Source organism: Halichoeres trimaculatus, unplaced genomic scaffold (assembly GCF_033239565.1).
Source record: "Halichoeres trimaculatus isolate MK-OKI-2021-1 unplaced genomic scaffold, fHalTri1.1 fHalTri1_scaffold_10, whole genome shotgun sequence".
NCBI lineage: Eukaryota > Metazoa > Chordata > Actinopteri > Labriformes > Labridae > Halichoeres > Halichoeres trimaculatus.
Genome location: NW_027437187.1, coordinates 27,231,157 through 27,251,049, shown reverse-complemented (window position 1 = coordinate 27,251,049; position 19,893 = coordinate 27,231,157). Strand labels below are relative to the sequence as shown.

General features: G+C 41.5%; 2 protein-coding genes across 2 annotated transcripts; one reads left to right on the top strand and one right to left on the bottom strand.

Annotated features, from left to right (window-relative positions):
• Nucleotides 1–514: 514 nt before the first annotated feature.
• pik3c2g (phosphatidylinositol-4-phosphate 3-kinase catalytic subunit type 2 gamma) lies at nt 515–19,879 on the top strand. Its single transcript, XM_074678039.1, has 34 exons — nt 515–570; nt 2,053–2,213; nt 3,366–3,939; nt 4,028–4,107; nt 4,378–4,535; nt 5,201–5,315; nt 5,412–5,523; nt 7,408–7,478; nt 7,755–7,818; nt 7,935–8,060; nt 8,274–8,304; nt 8,458–8,641; nt 8,777–8,899; nt 9,172–9,300; nt 10,455–10,569; nt 10,678–10,811; nt 10,885–11,073; nt 11,317–11,410; nt 12,906–13,000; nt 13,316–13,496; nt 13,601–13,708; nt 13,795–13,887; nt 14,279–14,408; nt 14,502–14,638; nt 14,731–14,900; nt 14,987–15,143; nt 15,225–15,334; nt 15,446–15,614; nt 15,760–15,878; nt 15,969–16,065; nt 16,152–16,215; nt 16,528–16,607; nt 16,746–16,871; nt 18,507–19,879. Exons 3-34 carry the CDS (start codon nt 3,517–3,519, stop codon nt 18,657–18,659), a joined length of 4,137 nt encoding a protein of 1,378 aa, XP_074534140.1. The 5' UTR covers nt 515–570; nt 2,053–2,213; nt 3,366–3,516; the 3' UTR covers nt 18,660–19,879.
• LOC141796778 (small integral membrane protein 29-like) lies at nt 914–1,563 on the bottom strand. Its single transcript, XM_074678042.1, has 4 exons — nt 1,359–1,563; nt 1,258–1,283; nt 1,058–1,163; nt 914–967 (listed from the first exon to the last, which is right to left on the bottom strand). The coding sequence occupies exons 1-4, from the start codon at nt 1,503–1,505 to the stop codon at nt 914–916; spliced, it is 333 nt and encodes a 110-aa protein (XP_074534143.1). The 5' UTR covers nt 1,506–1,563.
• Nucleotides 19,880–19,893: the final 14 nt, after the last annotated feature.

Genomic DNA, 19,893 nt, shown 5'->3' with positions numbered 1-19,893 from the left:
GTCATCCCTAAAAGCATCTTTAAGCTTGAGGCAGATTTCAGCTGAGTGTTACACTTGTCTTTGCAGCAGCAGGTGTGGACAACTTTGTACTCGGCGCCACGATAAGGCACCATTTCATAGGAGCCGCAGAGGTCGGAGTTCACGCAGCCCTGAGCTGACAGCATGTGGACGGGGCCGTAGTGGCCTCTGGAGCTGGAGCAGCGCTGGTGAGGCAGACACTGGCTCGTGATGTTGGGGCAGGGTTTGCCTTTCTGCTGCAGGGGACAGTAGTAACACAAGAGGCCGTCCAGGCTAAGGGCAGGGAGGAGGAGGGCTGATACCATCAGGATGGAGGCCAGGAAGGCACGTGGCACCAGAGGGTGGATATCCAGACTAAAGTAAACCCACAGATAAAGAATAATGCACACCAGAAACATACTTTTACAGAGGTAACATTCAATAATGTGTCTGTCACCTGCTCGTTCTTTGTGCCATCTGTCTGTTTGTACACGCCGCCTTTACGTGTGAAGAAATACCAACCAGAGGAACCTCCAAACTTCTGCAAACCCACTGATTACCAAGCAGAATCAGGTGTGTCTGTGAAGCCTTTTGGCTGAATTCATACACCATATCTGAGATACACTCACACAGAAAAACTCCAAATTTAATTTAGTTTATTGTCCAAACAGAACACCTTATTATACACTTAAGATATTTAGTACAGGCTCCAAAATGAAAAACTGAGGCAACAAAAACATAAGATAGGATGACAGTGCCATCTGCTGGCCGGGTCAGGACAGGAAATGATTTGATTCAGATACCTGAAGTTGTTTTAACATCCTCTACATTTCATGGCTCATCAAGTCCATTTGCACTCATTTACAGTACAAACTACAGAAGAAGATCTCTTCCTCTCCTTCTGTCTGTTTTGGTTTCATGATCCTAAGTCAGTTGACAGATAGAGCTTCCCCTCCTTGTACAAAGGTTCCTAAAGGAGGAAAAGTTTGTGTACGTTGAAATTTGATGATTACAGTTTCATATGAAAAAGGTTCAAGAGTAAATAGTTTAGTCTGCTTACAGCCAGCCCTTCATCATCCTCCTTGTCTCCATCCCCCCATTCGTCTTCCTGCTCTGCAGGGTCGTAGCTGTACAGAGGGATCAGCCTGTGCCGCAGCTCATCTAATCTGCAGCATAATACAAAAGAAACTTGAGTTGTCACAAAACACACAACTGTAATACTGATCTGAAAATGATCCTGAGACTGAAAGATCTGCTGACCTTTTTCTCCGTCTGATATAAACAACCTGAAGAGAAGCACAGTGTTAAAAGATAAACCAATAATGACGTCACGTTAAGTTATCAGTGTGATCTGTTCTTACCATAGCCAGGACACATCCAGCCAGGGTGAGGAGGAGAAAGGGTATGAGCACATAGTACCCAGGAAATCCAGGTTTGTCAGACGGGGGAAGAATGTGAGCAGTCGTGTGGTTCAATTGCATTTCTCCCTGCCTGATGTCTCCCATCATACACCCCGTCTGCACAGAGCACCTCAGCTGACACCTCTGTGACACATTCAGTGGACTGCTGCCGCCGTCATTCCCACTGAAAGGCCTCCATGGACTCAAACTGTTGCTTTAACGCTGATCAGAACACCAGGTGAAGTTTAAAGTACAGAAGAGGGAGTATGAAATGCCTTAGAGCTAAAAATAGGAGAGGTTATTGAGGTGATTCTTACCTGTGGAGTACGGGAACACATCTTCCTACAGCTTTAATTTTACTTCATGATAGAAAGACACATTCCTCAACCTGCTTGATGACATTCCTGAAAGAGGAGTGGGTGTGAGGAAGCTGCTTTGTGTGGTTGAACTAGATACATGTATCAATCAAATGTTAAGGAATTTGTTTTAATCACAAATCTAGTTAAAGCTTTACCTTTTCCAGCAGGAATAACTGCTGCCTACAAATTTATAGCTGCTTTCTAACAAGAGAAGATGGAAAAAATAATTCTTTATTTTGTTTTGAGAATCCCATGTAGAAACTGAGTTTAAACATGTCATGACATCTGTCGTCCAGCAGAGGGAGAGCCCTTGTGTGCAGCAGAGCAGGGAGCAGTGGGAGTGTCAGAGGAAGGAAACCAAGACCTGTGGAGGCTCTCACAATGTTTTACAGGTCTAACTCGCTGAGCATGGCTTCAGTCAGGTATTCACCTTGCCGACAAGATGACAGCTCTAAGGGTAAGTAGCAACCAAGTTTGTTTTCCATGCTTTGCAGTGGGACAGAGTTTAGACAATAAAGGTGAGCTTAGGGTGAACTGACCTTAAGTTATGTTTGAGTTTAATCAAAGTGATTTTGTCTTTATTCAGTGAGCTCTTTCTGTTTCTGTTGCTTTCAGTTTCAAATGTTCAGAGTTTTAATGTTGTATGTGTGAAGTTAAGCTTAAGTTGAAAAATAAAGAAAGACTTTTCACAAGAAGTTCCCTTAAAGTTTTGTCAAAGACAGTGTGGCGGGCAACTTCAGGATTTGAAAGTTTGTTAATAATTAGACCAACATTAACTGCCGGGTTCACTTGAATCCTGCCATAAAGCAGCTTACCGTTCCTACCTGGGAGAAGGATCATAAACTCATTTGATTGCTTTCTTATTTTAAACATTTTGTCATGATCTTTGGGGGCATGATACTTCCTTCTTATCTGTACAAAGACAAAGTACACATGTGTACCTTCCCTGAGGGCTTGTCAAACAACCAACCATTAGTTAAGAGGGACAGCTGTTTATTTTTGACACATTTTAAGCCTTTTAAGAGTATCTATTGAAAGAAAAGTGAATTTGATATTCAACTAGAAAAACACTCAGAGAGTGCAGACCTCCGCGAAGCATATTGTGATTGTCACGCAACACTTTAGTCCTACTTTGATGTTATACTCTCTTTCAGCAGACTGTCTGCTACAATTTGGTGTTAGCTGCAGGTTTGTACCATATTTTTTTACCTGACAGTGTTGAAAATTATGATGACCCAGTACATTTTTCATATTCCAGATCTTAGTATCCAGAATATTGCCAGGATCTGGATCATACTTTTACATCGGTCAGAAGATGTGGTGATCTTGTCTTGTATTGTTTTGCAAAGCAATCTGACCATTTATTGTGGAGTTATATACACATATGGTGAAAACGGCCCTATCTCACACTGATAAAGAATCCTTTAAAAAAAAAATCCTTGATCCAGACAGTGATCCAGATCACCTGCAAAATTTATTAACTTCTTCCTTATCCCATTTTGAACATTTCCTGAAAATGTCATCAAGATCTGTTGGCGGAGGTAAACATAAATTTTAAACTGTGACCTTATTGTGTTTCCATTATAAATAACCTGTTTACATTTCATAGAATCAGAAACGAGGACTTTCTCTGAGGTGAAGGAGAGCAGCTGTCCCAAATGACCGTCCCTCTGTAGGTCTGCGTTCTGCAGAGCGATGAAGTGAGGACTTCCTGAGACTGTGAAGCAGCAGCAGCCAAGAGGACAACTCTCTAAAATGTGATGGATCCTCTTTTAAAGGAAAATGGATCACTCCAAAGTCCAGCTCCAACAGACGCTGACCTCCCTTTGCCCCTGACTGAGGATCCCTTTTCAAAGCATATTTATGAGGACATTGTTTTCCCAGACCCTGGTGAACTCAGCCCGACTGAATCCAAACCACAGAGTCCTCCCTTGGTGGACAAAGGAGAAGGTTTGGGTAATACAGACCAAAAACGCAAAAAGGAGCCTCCACCAGTCCCTAGTCGTCGCCCCACCCTTCGAACCAGACTCCCCAGTGCGTGTTTGATAGGAAGCGGTGTCCCTGCTCCCCCTCCTGTGCCCCCCAGGCCACGACTGTACCTCAGCAGCAACAAGAAGCAGTTTTCCTTTGACCTGTCCGAGCCTGCTCATAAACTGAACCGTTCCAGGACTGAAGTAGACCATGTGAGTTTCTCTCTGGGTTTCCCCGACTGATTGTTAAAGCTAAAAAAAAACAGATTCAGACCAAAGATTTTTCTTCATTTCACATCAGGACCCATGGGCCATCAACCTTATCGACACTCCAGAGGGCAGCACCAGGAGTCTGGCTTCGTTTTCTGCTGCTACTTCCAAGTAAGAGGGTGCATGGAGTTTAGTTTATTTATCATACAGAGCTCAATATTTTATTTCTTTCAGCTCAGATGAGAAGTGTTTGAGAATAAATTCAAAAAGTTTGTTTCAGAACATGCAGTCTGAGCAAACCCAAAGTAGCACACACTCTTTTAAAGTTTTGTAGTTACTTGTATTAAATCATGTTTTAATGCTCAGTATGAAGTTCCTGTGTTGAATAGATCTGTCTTTATACCTTTATTTTTACATTTTTGTCTTCACCATATCTGACAGGCTTCTATCACGGTATAAGCACACTGACAGTGTTTATAACTCTGGTGTGGTGTGGGCTCGGGTGTTACACATCCACCCTGCTCTGCTGCAGCAGGTGGAGGTGAACGTCAGCGTGGCCAGAGACTGGGACAATCACCAGCTCCCCTTTCCCACCACAGGTGAGCAGGAACCACACAGTATCTGTCAGTTCAAGTGCTTTCTAAAAACAAAATCTGGGCTGATTGTTGATCAAAATGCTGGAAATGAAAGTCATACAACGCTGTCAGACTTCATATTCCTGAGGCATCTAGTGATACGGTGCAGTACATTAAAGAAAAAAAAAATCAAATGTTAAAGGCTTAACGTGGAAAAAGCTCCTTTATATATATTTGATCAGTCTTGAGCTTCAAAGGCCCCAAAATATATTTTCCATACCAACAAAAATACTTTTTAGATATTCAGTGACAGTAAAAAGATGGCCATCATGTAACGTGAGAGCTGCTGTTGTAACTTTTAACTCCAACAAGATAACGCATGAAATTCCCACATGAAGGTGTGTAAGTTGTAAGATAAACCCATGATAAGTGTTATGTTTGATTGTGTGTGATATTTATTTACTGAAATAAACAACAGATAAAAGTTAAGAGTGGAACCCAGACTCTCTCCACCAGCAGAGGTTGTAAGAAGTTGAAATACCACAGTGTTTGGAGTTATTGACTTAGCTGCAGACATGCCTGTTTGTTTGTTTTGTCCCGCAGTTGGTGTGGTTGGTGGAGCTCATTGTTTAATCACTGCACGTGTTGGCTGAAGTGTGTGGACTCTGAACTTTCCTCTTTCTTTCCAGTGAACAGGACAGTGAAGAGTCTGATTGATGAAGTCTTCCAGCTGTTGGACATCACCCCAAGCACCAACGGGAGCTATGTTCTAAAACTATGTGACTCTGATGAGTACCTCCAAAAGTAACCCCCCAACACTGTGACCTTTCCATTTGAATATCTTGTGTAGGTTTCTTCAACACACACATAAAATAAGTTTCCTTTCATGTGTCTGCTCAGTGAGGAGCTGCTGGGTATGCACGAGATCATTCAGAAGTCCTGCAAGCTCGAGCTCGAAGTTTCTCTGCGGCTTCTCCATGTGAACAACCTCAGACGCTGCCTGCCCAGAGACGTAAGTCAGATCCACTTCTTCCCTGCACCCACCCACTGAGCAAATCAATTACTACGAAGGGGTTGGCCTCTCTGGCCTCTCTGGATGTTGACATGATTCTTTCATACACACCTGTGCTTGGCTTAAGGCCAGTTTGTTATCATCAGGGCTGTAAAAGCCTCCGCCCTGAGATCTTGACTTTGTTCTGTTTACACATCACGTCATGGCTGGTGACATTACGCAGAGAAGAGGAAATAGAATAAAGGTGAACTTGTTGTAACCTAAGATTTGAACCACAAAAAAGCATCCAAGGATTCTTTGTTCACCATGTTAATTAAAGACATTCAACACATACTCAAAAGACTGACAGATAAAAAATTAATCACCACTGCAAAAAACTTAAATCTTACTGAATAATTTTGTCTTATTTTCAGACTTAATGTGAACCACATTCACCTAACTAATCCAGGAAAATGTCTTGTTTCAAGTTATTTAAAGATAAAAATGAGGTCTGAATTGCTTGTAACAAGCTAAAAATATCTGCAAATGGAACAAGAGAAAAGTTACTTTTTTTAAGACACAGGGATGGGTCCCGAATCGGGTACTTTTAAAGGTACCGACCAAATTCTGGCAAAAGTACCGGGTATCGATTCACGTGAAATCAAAAGGTATCATGTTTAGGTACCTAAATGCATCCTTGTGACTGTGAGGGAGTGGAAGAGTGGGCAATTTTCCGTACTAGACATGAACACAGCATTACAAGGTCATAGATTGAAGAATATGTTAAATTGAGTTTTTTTATTTCATTATTAAACAAATTGATATTTTTTTCCACATACAGCCAAAAAAGTACTGAAAAGTGGTACCGTTGGGTGCCGGTACTGATTACCAGGTACCAGGCATCAGTACCGTATCGTTTCAAATGTGAAAGGTACCCCTCCCTATTAAGACAGTAATCTAGTTTCATGCAAATTGCTCTTGTTCCATTGGCAGATTTGTTTTCTTGTTACAAGCAATTCAGACCTCATTTTTGTCTTAAAGTGATACTCCGGGATGGAGCAAGTTGGGTCCTATCACAAGGTTTAGGGCAGAAATTACCCCTACAGCAGTGTTTTTTGTGCAGCAGAAGCCCAGAGCGCTCACACCAAACACCCCCTCCCTCCTCGTCAGGTTCTTTCCTCTGCACTCAGATGGGGCCAATTTTACTTGACCAAAAACACAAATAAACGGACTCCCACCGAAAAAATCTGATATCGATCTACATCCACGCTTTATTTAGAGAATTGTCAGCGCGTTACTTTCACACAAAGTCACCGCTAAATAAGGCTCTAGTTCTCATCGTGTCGTAAAACGGCGCTACCTCCGCTGCAGAGCCACAGCTGGCTGCGAGGCGCTTGTCACTTAGTGTATCAGTCCACGCGTGCGGCGTGCCAGATATAAACAAACGCAGGTAGTCTGCCAGGACGAATTATGCAATAACAACGTAAAGATGAGTGATTATGAGAGCGAGGACGACCTGCCGTTCACTTTGCAACCAAAGTGAAGCGTGAATGCAGACCGATATCAGATATTTTCGGTGGGAGTCCGTTTATTTGTGTTTTTGGTCAAGTAAAATATGGCCCCATCTGAGTGCAGAAGAAACCAGCAGAGGAGCAGGGAGGGGGTGTTTGGTGTGAGCGCCCTGGGCTTCTGCTGCACAAAAACACTGCTGTAGGGGTAATTTCTGCCCTAAACCTTGTGATAGAACCCAACTTGTTCCATCCCAGAGTATCACTTTTAGGAAACTTGAAACAAGACATTGTCTAGACTTGTAAGTTGAATGTGGCTCATAACTTGATAAGATTTCAGTTTTTTGCAGTGTATCCTTTTGAGCAATCAGTATTTCATTCCATGTCTTCCTCTCAGGAGGACGACGACAGAACCTCATGTCAGCTGTACCCACTGCTGCGTCCCGCCTGCGTGCACAACACCTGCAAGTAAGAAGTCAAGCAGCCCTGAATCCCACATCAGCTTTGTGAAAGAGTTTTCAAACAACAACGTTCAGTGGGTTTTGTGTCAACCGGTGTCTGTTTGTAGAAAACATAGGGAAGCTTTGCCTCAAGGTGTCTTACACTGCTGCGTGTGTGTGTGTGTGTGTGTGTGTGTGTGTGTGTGTGTGTGTGTGTGTGTGTGTGTGTGTGTGTGTGTGTGTGTGTGTGTGTGTGTGTGTGTCTGTGTGTGTGTGTGTGTGTGTTTACCCTTTTGTCTCTCAGGTTGAGCCTGCAGGATGTTCTCAGCAGCTACAACAGAGAGGCAACAGAGCTTCTGAGGAGTAAGGTCAGTTAAAACAAAGAAAAACAGATCAAACCATATTTTCTTTCTCTTTTTTTCCAAGTAAATATGCAAATGTCTGATATTTGTCTTTCATGTCTCTGATCTCATCGTGTCTGCAGACGGGGATGAATGCTAATGTTCTGGTGGGCTGCGTTCGCACTGTGTGCAACCTCCTGTGTGGGCTGTCCTGTCCTGAATTGGAGGATGCAATAGGGAGACTAAACAGGATCAATCCCATACCTCTGGTAGATTTCACACACATTAAGTGTTACATTCAGACACTGAAATCCCATCAATACTTTGCTTTGTAAGGGTGTCCTCTCTTTATAAAGTGCTTTTTGTGGTTGTTGACATTGTAATGTCTGCTGAGGTATTGTGACTCCACAGTGCACAGAAAACAAACATCTCCTCACACAACGGAAAACAATACAAAGCTTTGTTTTCTTATCTTTTTGCAGAGTCATGATGAGATGATGGAGTGTGAAACTGGTGAGTAGCTGCTTTTGTTTGGATTGCATTGCCACCAGGGTGTATGTGTCAGTTTTTCCTCAAGAAACCTGAACAGGTTGACACACACTTTATTTGTTGGTATTTTAATGTTTTTGTTGTCTACATTCAAGTTTTTTTTTTTCTGATTTCCAGGCATGATCATGCTCCACCAGTCGCTGCTAAAAGTCCTCCGGATCTTTTTTGACAACTTCCACTCAGACTTCAGATGTCTGACGGAAACCTGCAACCCACAAACCCGCGATGTCGAGTCCAACACTGGAATCTTCCAGTTCAGTATCGCTGCTTTCTATCAGCTGCAGCACTCATGGATGACCAAGTATGTGTGTGACATTTTAATACATGTGTTTCCTTATGTAGACTTATACACACAGGCACACAAAGACAAATGTTTTCACCACATCCCTGATGGGAACACTAAGTTTGTTATCTCTTCCTTCTCCATCACCTGCAGCTACGAGTACTTCTCTGTTTCCTGTGAGTTGACGTATGGAGGAACAAAAGTTTGTGACACTGCCGTCTCTGAAAACATCAGCACTGCCTTGTCATTCGGTAACAAGATCAAGTGCAATCGTGTGTAAGGAAAATCTCTCAAAGTCTCTTTGTGTAACTGACATGATGCCTCTTTTTGTGGATTTTGCTCAGTCTTAATTCCATCATTCTTCTCCACTTGTTTCTTAAAGTAATAATCAATCCAGGCTTTGTTTTTGTAGGGCCTTTTGTGCTCTCATAAAAAGATCCATGCACAATTTCATCATTACACAGATTTTAGCAAACATTAACACTGAAAACAGATGTCCCCTATAAATAAACCAGTTTTTTTCTGTTTTTTCTGTTCTTTCTTCCCAGGATGGTGTTTCCTGTCCCTGTGAACCTGCTGCCGTATGAGTGCATGTTGACGTTTCGACTCAAGGGTTCCAAGAAGGGCAAAAACCCAGAGCTGTTAGGCTGGGCTGTACTACCTCTTTTTGAAGACAGGTGAGCATATCTCTCACTAAAACATGTTTGAACGTGGATTACAGTGGGGTTAAAATGTTTGGTATTGATGCTTAGTGTGTCTACAGTTTTGGGATAGTCTGCACAAAAAGTTTAAATACATCTCCTGGTAATTAGCAAGTATGACACGTGAACATAGAAAAGCTTTGATGCCGGACAAAAATTCCAAAAAGAGAATTCTCACTTTCATGATCTTAAAGATAAATTACTGAGTTTCCCAGTTACTGGGCCCTTTTGGCAGGAAATACACAAGCACATTAATAACATCTTTTAAATGAACATCTCTTGTTTCTTGGTACAATCTTCAAGGGTGAAACATGATTTGAAGGTTGAATCGAGGATGAATCCTTTTGGATTCTACAAAAGGCTGAATTCTGACTGGATTGAAATTATATGTCAAAGTAATATTTTAGAGAGGCTGTCGTTCTCCCTCAAATTTAAAAATAAACTCTTTTTTATTTTTTATTTTACAGAATCTTGTTAAAAAGGACAGTATAAGTAATATGTTAAACCTGTAGGGACAGATTTTGTCTGAGTGAATGAGTAAAGGAACATCTAATTTATGTTTCCCCTCACTAGTTGGCTTGCTCTTATTTTTTCTTTTTCTTCCTCTCCAACTTAGACCTTTAAAATCGAATCGTTCCATGTTCTTTTGAAAATTTGTTATAAGTTGCTTTAAAAGCAAAAATCTTTAAAGCGCTAAGTTGCTAAAGAACTATCAAGTCTGCTGTGTCTACTGTTGCATTCTATAAAAACAGACTGTAAGGGCACTGCTCTTTCTGAAAATAAATAAATAATAAATTAATTCATTTAATTAATTAATTAATTAATTAGATTTAAAAAATGGAAATGACAAATTTGTTCCTCAAAAGTTTATTTAATTCATTTTTAGAAACTTTGATATGCAGCACATTTTCCTCCAAAGCACATGGAAAAGAACACTTTATTTTTTTAAAAGATACTTTTATTGTATCTGTGTTTGTTTTTATATATTGATAATTCTTGTGTCAATCAATTTTGCCCTTTTGAATTTTGACGAAATTCGATCGCTCAGTCAATAACCAGGCTGTAATCTTTAACTTTACTTAAAATAATGGTATAATTAGTGACGGACTGTTTTCATACTCCATGTTTAGGAGCTTGGTGATGGGGACTGTTCTCCTCAGGATGTGTCCTCTGGCTGAGCTTCCCTCTCCACCATCTCCTGCCCTCTATGACAGCCACAGACAAGCAACCGGGGTCATTCTGCAGGTGAGGAACACAGGACATCTCTGCCCCCTGCAGGTTAAAACACACATATAACACCACTTTATCTCCATTTTATCACCAACAATCACACATCCTCATGTTGTTCCCCAGCTCGAGTTTCAGGATCAGACAGAGTGGAGATATCAGAGGCCCATTGCACTCCCCGGTTCAGCCATTTTTACTCATCCCTGTGAAGACTTGCAGAAGAAAATGCTGGATGTTTCCAAGAAGCACTGCCTCTGCTTGTGAGTAGGAAAACAAATTTATCAAATAACCCGAAACCAATGAAAGTTCCTGAAAGTATCTCTTCTTCTGTAGTCTGACACAAAATGAGAAGTCTTTCCTCTGGACGAAGCGTTACGGTAGCGACAAAGCCAGCACTTTCCTCCACCTGCTGCTGGGTGGAGCCCCCCGATGGCAGCCTGAAGACCTAACAGAAATCTACACTATTGTGGAAAACTGGCCCATCCATCAACCTGAAGAGGCTCTCTTCCTGCTCAGTGATAGGTCAGTTACATAAACAGTCTCCCTCAAATTTAGAAACGGTCATTATGAAAAGCTGCACCAGCAAAGAAAAATGATATCATGTAGCACAAGAAGACGGGCTTCTTTTTCCAACTGGTAATGGAAAACCTCTGAAAGTTTTCCTTTTTCATGATGACAAAACAAGTCAACAATAACACCTGGAGTAGAGGAGTTCACCTTGTGTAGATGGCTACTTAAGAGTCCCTTTATGCCTCTCTTTTTCAGTCTTCATGATCAGACTGTGAGGAAAGCTGCTGTTCAGTTCTTCGAGCAGATACCAGACGGAGAGCTGGAGCTCTTTCTGCCACAGCTGGTCCAGGCAAGTAAACTATCACACAGCAGAAAACGGAAATCTTATCAAGTGTTTTTGTCTTATTTTCAGTAAAAATGTCTTTTTAGACTAAATATGAGCCACATTCACCTCGTGAGTCCAAAAAAATGCCTTATTTTAAAGTTATTTAAGGACAAAAATGAGGTCTGAACTACCTGTAACAAGTAAACTAATCTGCCAGAGGGGTAAGAGAAATGTGCTTGTTTTAAGACATTATTCTAATCTTGACAAGCACATTTCTCTTACCCCATTGGCAGAATATTTTTTACTTGTTACAAGCAATTCAGAGCCCATTTTTGTTTTTAAATAACTTGAAATAAGACATTTTCTGGACTGCTCAGGTAAAAAGGGCTCATATCTAGTCTAAAATGACATTTTTTTTCACTTAAACCCACTTGATAAGATTTCAGTTTTTGCAGCGCATGCTGTGCGCCTGTGCCTTTTTTCAGTTATTTCTTTAGTCAAAGCCTCTGATTACTCAGTGTAAAGAGAGACAAATTAGAAATTATAATTGCCCTGTATTCCCAATGTGTTAAAGGTTTTAATGCAAAAAGAGACCATTTCTGCTTTCAGTGTTTCTTTCACTAGTGTAGTGACAGATCCTTCCATGTGTTTAAAAGCCACCTGAATGAGAGGAGCCTTAGCTGCTGTCTTGACGAGTTTTCACTTTTTCCTTTTTCCATCACATGGTCACAAAAACGTTTGGCTTAAGCTCCACTCACCCTGCATGAAACAAAAGACTGACCCCTACACCTGCACTGACTGCCCTAATAAACAAAACTCCACCCATAATCAATCACTTCAAACGGCCTAAATAAATGTATGAATTAACATAAACTACATACTTAATTATTCTACATTTGATATATTTAAATGAATTTGATCCCTAGAATAAATCATATGAACTTAAAACTGTGGTTAATTTTCTCTGTAAGACATAATTTAAAAATGGCCTCTACAAATAGCATCTTGAGACCCATGTTACACAAATGGGACACAGAACTCAATTCAGTTAGTCATGGATGGCTGACTTGAAGTTATGGTGAAAACCTTGGATACAGCATTGCACCAATAACAACATCAGAATGAGCTGTTTGGCATTGGCAAAGGAGATTTGGCAAATTGTTCTTGGGTGCAGCCCACACTTAACTCTGCTGCTCATCCCACAAATGCATGTTTCTGACAAATGTGACACCAATTAATAGAAAAATAAAAAGAGTTCCCAACAGTCTAAAGCATTGTCCCCATAAAGGCATGATCCATCAAACAGTGATTTTTTTTTTTTACTGTTTTAATGTTAAGCTTATTTCCTTCGACACAGTGGGCTTGCAGTAGTATGGTCGTTCAATCACACATGGGACAGTTATGACAAAAATATTCAGATGCGTTAAAGAGTCTTGAAAATCTGAAATGGCTATAAGAGCTTGGACTATAAGAATATGCAGCGTGCAGTTTTTTTTCTAACCGTCATCCTTTCCTGCAGGCTCTGAAGAGCGAGTGGAAGTTGGATGGACCTCTGGTGATGATGCTTTTGGAGAGATCACTGAAGAGCATACGAATCGCTCAGCAGCTCTACTGGTGAGCAAAGAGTTGTAACTTAGGATTTGTAGGATTTGGGGCTTTTTTAGGCCTTTATTCAGAGGGGATATGACAGTGGGTAGAGCAGGAAACAGGGTGAGAGTGGGGGGCGGTAAGCGGAAAAGGTGCGGCAGGCTGTGGGCCTCATGGAGCGTTAATCCCAGACTGCCAGGCAAAACTTCATACTGTTTCTCTTTTTGATCCAAAGATAATATTTCCCATTTTGTTTTGATTAACATTATGTATCATATTTATGTATTTCTGTTTGTTTTGTGATGTTTTATGCTTTCTTGTTCACATTAACCATGCTGACAGGCTGCTGGAGGACGCCCACAATGATCCGTACTATCAGAGCTGGTTCAGTAAGGTCCAGGCAGCCCTGCTGCAGTGCTGCGGTCGTGCGCTGAGGCAGGAGCTGGACCGCGAAACCCGTCTGGTGTCAGTCCTCATGCAGGTGGCTGAGAAGGTCCGGACTGCTGAAAAGGCTCGACGTAAGGTCGGTAATGATCCAGTTCTCATTTACGGCTCCTGCTCCTTCATGATCCAGTGCATGTCAGGCTTTTCTTTGTCTGTTGATCTCATTGGAGTAATTCTATGCAGAATGTTTTAATGAAAGAGAAACTGAAGATCAATAACTTCTTCAAAGATGGGATCAGCTGCTGTCTACCTCTGGATCCTGCCGTGCATATCAAAGCACTGGATGTGGATGTAAGAGCATCACACAACACATCCCAACTCTGTACATCCTCGCTGTAATGTAAATCACAGTTTGACTCCTGATGTGTCCACAACAGGCCTGTAGGTTTTACAACTCCAATGCTGCTCCTCTGGGGATCTCATTCATCTGCTCCGACTCTCTGGGCAAGAATGTCGGCGTCATCTGCAAGGTTTGTAAAACGGGTCCACACAGACTGTCATTCGAGAAGATTTTAGTCGAGACTCCTCTTACTTTGTTTCTCAGAGTTGCTGGTGTGAGGGATTTAACTAAACTTGACACAAATTGCTTGTTCCAGCCTGATGAATATTATCTGTTGATAAAGAGGAACGCCTTAATAACATGGTTCACACTCTAATAACTAGTGTCACCAATGTTGTTGGTCTGTTTATACAAGAGACACAGATAGTTTATTTATCACAATATTATTGAAGGTAAATGTAAAAAAATGAAAAATAGATTGAAATTATAGTTTTATAATTACTATCAGCCTGATGACTCCATCATCAGTAATCATCCGTATAAAGTGAACTATTTCATCACTCTGCTAAAATGTGGTTCAGACAGGAGACCACCTGCAGCAGGACATGCTGGTTCTCCAGATCGTCCGTGTGATGGACAGGATTTGGCTCCAGGAGGGTCTGGACATGCAAATGATCATCTACAGATGTCTTTCTACAGGCAGAGCTCAGGGTGAGTGTGTTTGTGAAGCATTTCAACATTTCATTTGTCTTTGTTTTTCCTCCCTGTGGCTAATTTTCTCCATCTGTTCTTTGTTTCTGTCAGGCCTGGTGGAGGTGGTACCAGAGGCAGTGACTTTGGGGAAGATTCATCAGGAGTGGGGTCTTGGTGGCACGCTGCGCGAGGACACTTTGGAGAAATGGTTTCACATGTGGAACAGAACTAAGGAGGACTACGAGAAGGTTATGACCGTTACTGGATATGAGAAAATTAACCAGCATGCTTTGGTGAATGACTTTAGCTACATGGTGTGATTCTGTGTGTGTGTTTTCAGGCTGTGAATAACTTCATCCAGTCATGTGCAGGGTGGTGCGTTGCCACCTTTATTCTGGGGATCTGTGACCGCCACAATGACAACATCATGCTGAAACACAGTGGGCACATGTTTCATATCGACTTTGGCAAAATTATGGGCAACGCGCAGAAGTTTGGCAGCTTCAAAAGGTGTGATAGCTCGAGGGTCAGCAGCATTCAGACAATGAAAGATCAGGTAACAAAGACTGTACAGCTGTTTCTTTCTGTTACGACAGAGACCGATCCCCGTTCATCTTTACCTCTGAGATGCAGCACTTCATCACAGGCGGCGGACAGAAGCCTCAGCGCCTGCATCGCTTTGTGGAGGTTTGCTGTGAAGCTTACAACATCATCAGAAAGCGCTCTGCTCTGATCCTCAGCCTGCTGGAGCTGGTGAGACATCAGTGAAGTAACAAACCCCTCATTTGGACGATGATTTTACAAAAGCTTAAAAGACATTACTGTTGCTTCCAGATGCTTCGCGCAGGAATGCCGGAGCTGAAGGACTCCAACGACCTGCAGTACGTTCAGAAAAACCTGAGACCTCATGACACAGACCTGGAAGCCACATCGTACTTTACAAAGTAAACTTACTCAAAAACACTTTGACCAAGTCTTTAAAAATCCCCTGCTTCATGTCTGCAGCAGTATAAAAGTGCTTTCCTCACTGATAGTCTTTATTTGTCATGATGCAGGAAGATAAAGGAAAGTATGGGATGTGTTGCGGTTAAGTTTAACTTCCTGACACATGCCATGGCTCAGGGGAAGAAACCAGAACCACCAAACCGTGACGGCATCCCAGCTCCCAGCACCAACATCCAAGAAGCTGTCATACAGGGATACACCGTCAAGTCGAAAGATGTGGTGAGGACATTTCCTCTGTCACTCAGATTCAGCCTGTAGCAGAGTTAGTGTTTTTCCTTTGGGTATGAGCAGAAAGCTGGTATAAATAACATTTTTCAGGAGGTTGGAGATGGTGACCTGTAAAAGTGTTCCCTTTGAATTTCAGATCTACGACCTGAGAGTTACCATCCATGATGGTTATCTGAACAGAGAAAAGACATACGGGCAATTTGAGTTGATCCACAAGCAGCTGCAGAAATACTTCATTGAATCTATGCTGCCCCCGTGAGTGAAGAAACAAGCATCCACACTCCGCTCACATCTCAAAGCTGTTTTATTTAAAGCTTTCTCAGGTGCCTCTCTTCTTCCCTCCAGGTTTCCCAGCTGGTATCAGCTGTCTTTCACTCCATCCAGGCGGATGTCTCTGCTGAATAAATACCTAAGGCAGCTTTTTGAGGGACCATGCAAAGGGGTGAGTTCCTCTCACTCCAGTTCATTTCTGTCTTTGATATTGTGTTGAACCTGACTCTAACCTGCATATTGCTTCTTTGTCTCCAGAATGAATATGTGTGCAGCTTGTTCCTTGATGGCCCTAACATTGTGCAGGAAACTGTAGTAAAAGGTAAGAAACTACTTGTTCTGAAGGCAAACATGTTAAAGGCAATTTTATTATATGAAAAAAGGAAAATCTTGCAGATTTTTTTAATCAAAAATGTTCTGCTGGATTGGAAACCAGGAGCTCACCACATTTAACTTCAGTCACAGGCTGAGTTTGAAAAGTGGGCTTTACTTTTTCCAACTCTCAACTTTAAAGGGCACTGTGTGAACAAACCCTTTTAAAGTAAAAAAAAAAAAAAAACCTTCCTTTTTTGAGTAATTAATTTGATTGAATTTTTGTAAAAAATAACAAGTTCTGATATCTGATGTCTTGCAGGAGCCCGTCCACAGATCCAGCTCTACATTTCTTACTCTGACTGCAAGCTGGCAGTTTTGGTAAAACATCTGAAAAACATTGTGAGTTTTCTTCACTCCTAGTTTATCTCTGTATGAACTTTATACTATTGATAAATATTCTGTTTTTGCAAAAAATACCAGGGGGTGTGAATTCACCTATGAACTGTCCTCTTTCTGTATTTTTCCTTTTTGTTACAGAAACTTGCAAACGGCTCAAACCCGGACGCCTATGTAGTCACTCATTTGAGACCAGACCCTCATCAGCGCTCGAAGAAGAAGACTAAAGTGGTCCGAAATAATGGCAACCCAACCTTCAATGAGCTGGTACGACCTCCCTTCACACTGTCACTCTATGATCTAACACAGTCAAAGAAACTTGTAGTTGTTGAGTCTATTGGACGACTTATGGATAAAGATGCTCACGTTCCTTTCCAAGTTGCAAATTCAAAACAGTGAAAAAATAAAACTTTAAAAGAATCAAAGAATTTAGTAAGCTCAATTCAAAGACATTTCTTTTATCGTCTGGTTTTTATTGTTCCTAGTCCTCTGGGAAAAACTTAGACAAAAAAATAATTTTCTCTGTTGCGTCTTGTGAAATCAAATTTAAACAACAAAGTAGAGTTTTGCTGTGGAATAACACCTTGGTGTATGACGAGCCACTTGTAGTAGAAAAAATAACCTCCTAACAGATTTTACAATCTCAGAGAACGGCAGCTGTCAATCATTGTTAAACGTTACGTGAAGCCTTGATTTTAACCTCGTATAACTAATGAAAACGAAACTTTTCAGAAAAAAGAGGACTTGAATACAAGGCAGCCAAATAATATCTTCAAATCCCTACAACAATCTGACGTGAGAAACATTTCTACAAGGAGTATTAGTTTTTTAAAGTCTGACCACAGCCCATCTGGAATGGCTGGAAAGTCAGATTTTTTAACCTATACTGCAGCCAGCCACCAGGGGGAGTAGTTTTTGTGGAGACCTCACTTCGAGCCGAGCAAGATGACGTCCATTTTTTTACAGTCTATGGTTGCACCACAGACCCCATCTAAATAACCCAGAGATGTGACCATCTATAGCCTTGCATCTGCCCGCTGCTGAGTATTTCTTGTTAGATAAACTCAATCACCTCCTCCAGTTCAGTGAGCTGCTTTCTTTTGAACTGCCCCAATATCAGCAATGTCTTTTCAAAGTCCAGTGTTTATAATAATGTGATGATTAGGGGCTTAAGTCAGTGGTATCTCCTTTTTGCAGAGTCCAAGCACTGTTCGATACAGCAAAGAAAACGGCCAAAGTACAGTCTGTGAATGTAAAACCTTGAAAATTTTTAAGTTTGATTTCTCACAGATTCACAACCAAAGAATCAATAATAAAGTTTCTTTTCTCAAACATTTTAACTCTATATTTTATATCTTTCATAGCGGCCCAAATACTCAGTCATACTATTGAAGGAGGAGGGACAAAAATGACAGAATATTTTATCTCTTGTGGAAGGAAAATGCATTCTGCCCCATGCTGGCTTAACATGACTCAAACATTATTCAGTTTCATTATTGTAGTTTTTTTAATTAATAAAGAAAGTGGTCTTTTTTGTAACCCAGTCTGTCTGAGAATAAGAGCTGCCCCTTAAAAGTTTGTTAAATCTATTCTGACTTTGTGTAATGTTCACTTTCATTGCGAGAAGCCCTGCCTGAGGCGCTCATCTCCTGGCTTTGTGTGTCTGATGTAATCCTGGCTGCTAAACTCTGCCAATTTCAACCACTAGCTTCAAACGTACAAAACTCTTTCTAGAAAAGTGAAACCTTTACTGAATAAAAAAGAAGGAATCTGAAAGTAGAAAGTCATTGATTTTAGCAGAAAAGGAAAAAAGTCTTCAGAGAAAGCCATTTCCTCATGTATCAGGATGTTGTGACTGCAAAGGTGTTTGATGTCTAAAACTCCCGTCTCTCTTATTCACAGCTGGAGTACGGTAACGTCCCCATGCTGTATGGGATGGTTCTGGAGGTAACTGTGAAAAGCAAGAAGAACTTTGTGGCTGCAACCAACATAAAGCTGGAGAAGGAGCTGCTGGACAAAGAGAACTGGTTTCCTCTGGGGAACTGTGCAATCTAACCCCAGAGAGGTGCACTGCAGGTGTCCTGCCAGCAGAGGGGGCAAACACTCCGAGGACAGAAATGAAAACCTCTCAGTGGATGAGAGAAGGAAGGAAGGAACTGTGTACTGTGATTCAAACATATTTATAAGACTTAACCTAAGTTCAGAGATGAAGACTCTGTCAATGGATGGAGATGATGTTTTGATATGTTCCTGCTTTTAAATATTGATCCATTGAAAAACATTTATCACTATGATTTGTACCTGAATGGTAGATGAAGGGAAAACTACTGCTTTTTTTGCACATTTGCACTTCACTTTTTTTACTTTTCATTATCCTGAGTCCAAACAGTCTATGTAAACACATGTACGTCAGACTTTTGACACGAGAGAAAAAAAGTACGCTGCTGAGAGCTGGATATTTTATACCTGCCTGGACCTGAGCGTATTCGTCCTTCTGGGGTGTGTCGCCCTTGACCAGTGGAATCAGAGGAGGGAGACATGAGGAGGGGGAGAAAGGGTGAGGAGACTGTGACAGGGATGACAACTCTTCTGCTTCTCTGGCCTGAGGGGCTGAGTTAACACTCTCCTCCTCCTTGCTCCATCTTTTTGTCTTATCCATCAGTGGTACTCAAGAGCAGTGGCGCACAAGCATGCTCAAACAGGGGGAGGCAGACACTCACCTGAAAACCCCCCTCCACACACACACACACACACACTCACACAGACACACACACTCACACAGAGTCACACACAGTCTCTTTCTAGGGCTAAAGCAGATCTTCATGTTATCTTAATGCCGTCCTCCTCCTGACAGGCCTGCTGACCCGGGATCTCCTCTGCCTCATTGACAGGATTTAGGAAGGATAAATTTAGACTGCCCTGCTCTGGATTTGGTTTAATTATGTATACCTCTGTGACTGCTATTTACATTAAACCCTGCTGGGGCTCTCTACGGGAGAGGAAAGGAGACGCTGGCTGCTACTCATCTCTAGTACTACTCATGGACTATTTATGGATCCTGGCATCGCTCAGCCTCAGATCTAAAAGAAGGATTACATCTATTGTTTTTGGATGGATGATGATTAATCCAAAAACACTACGACTAATGTTTGGATAATATCAACTCTCCCACAATAATCACATGAGCATCAATTATTAATTCTATTATAAGAGCTTAATATCCTACTCAAGGGATTCCTCCATCTCCAAAGTGATGCAGGCTTCATCTTTCCAGCTCTGTTGGAAACCG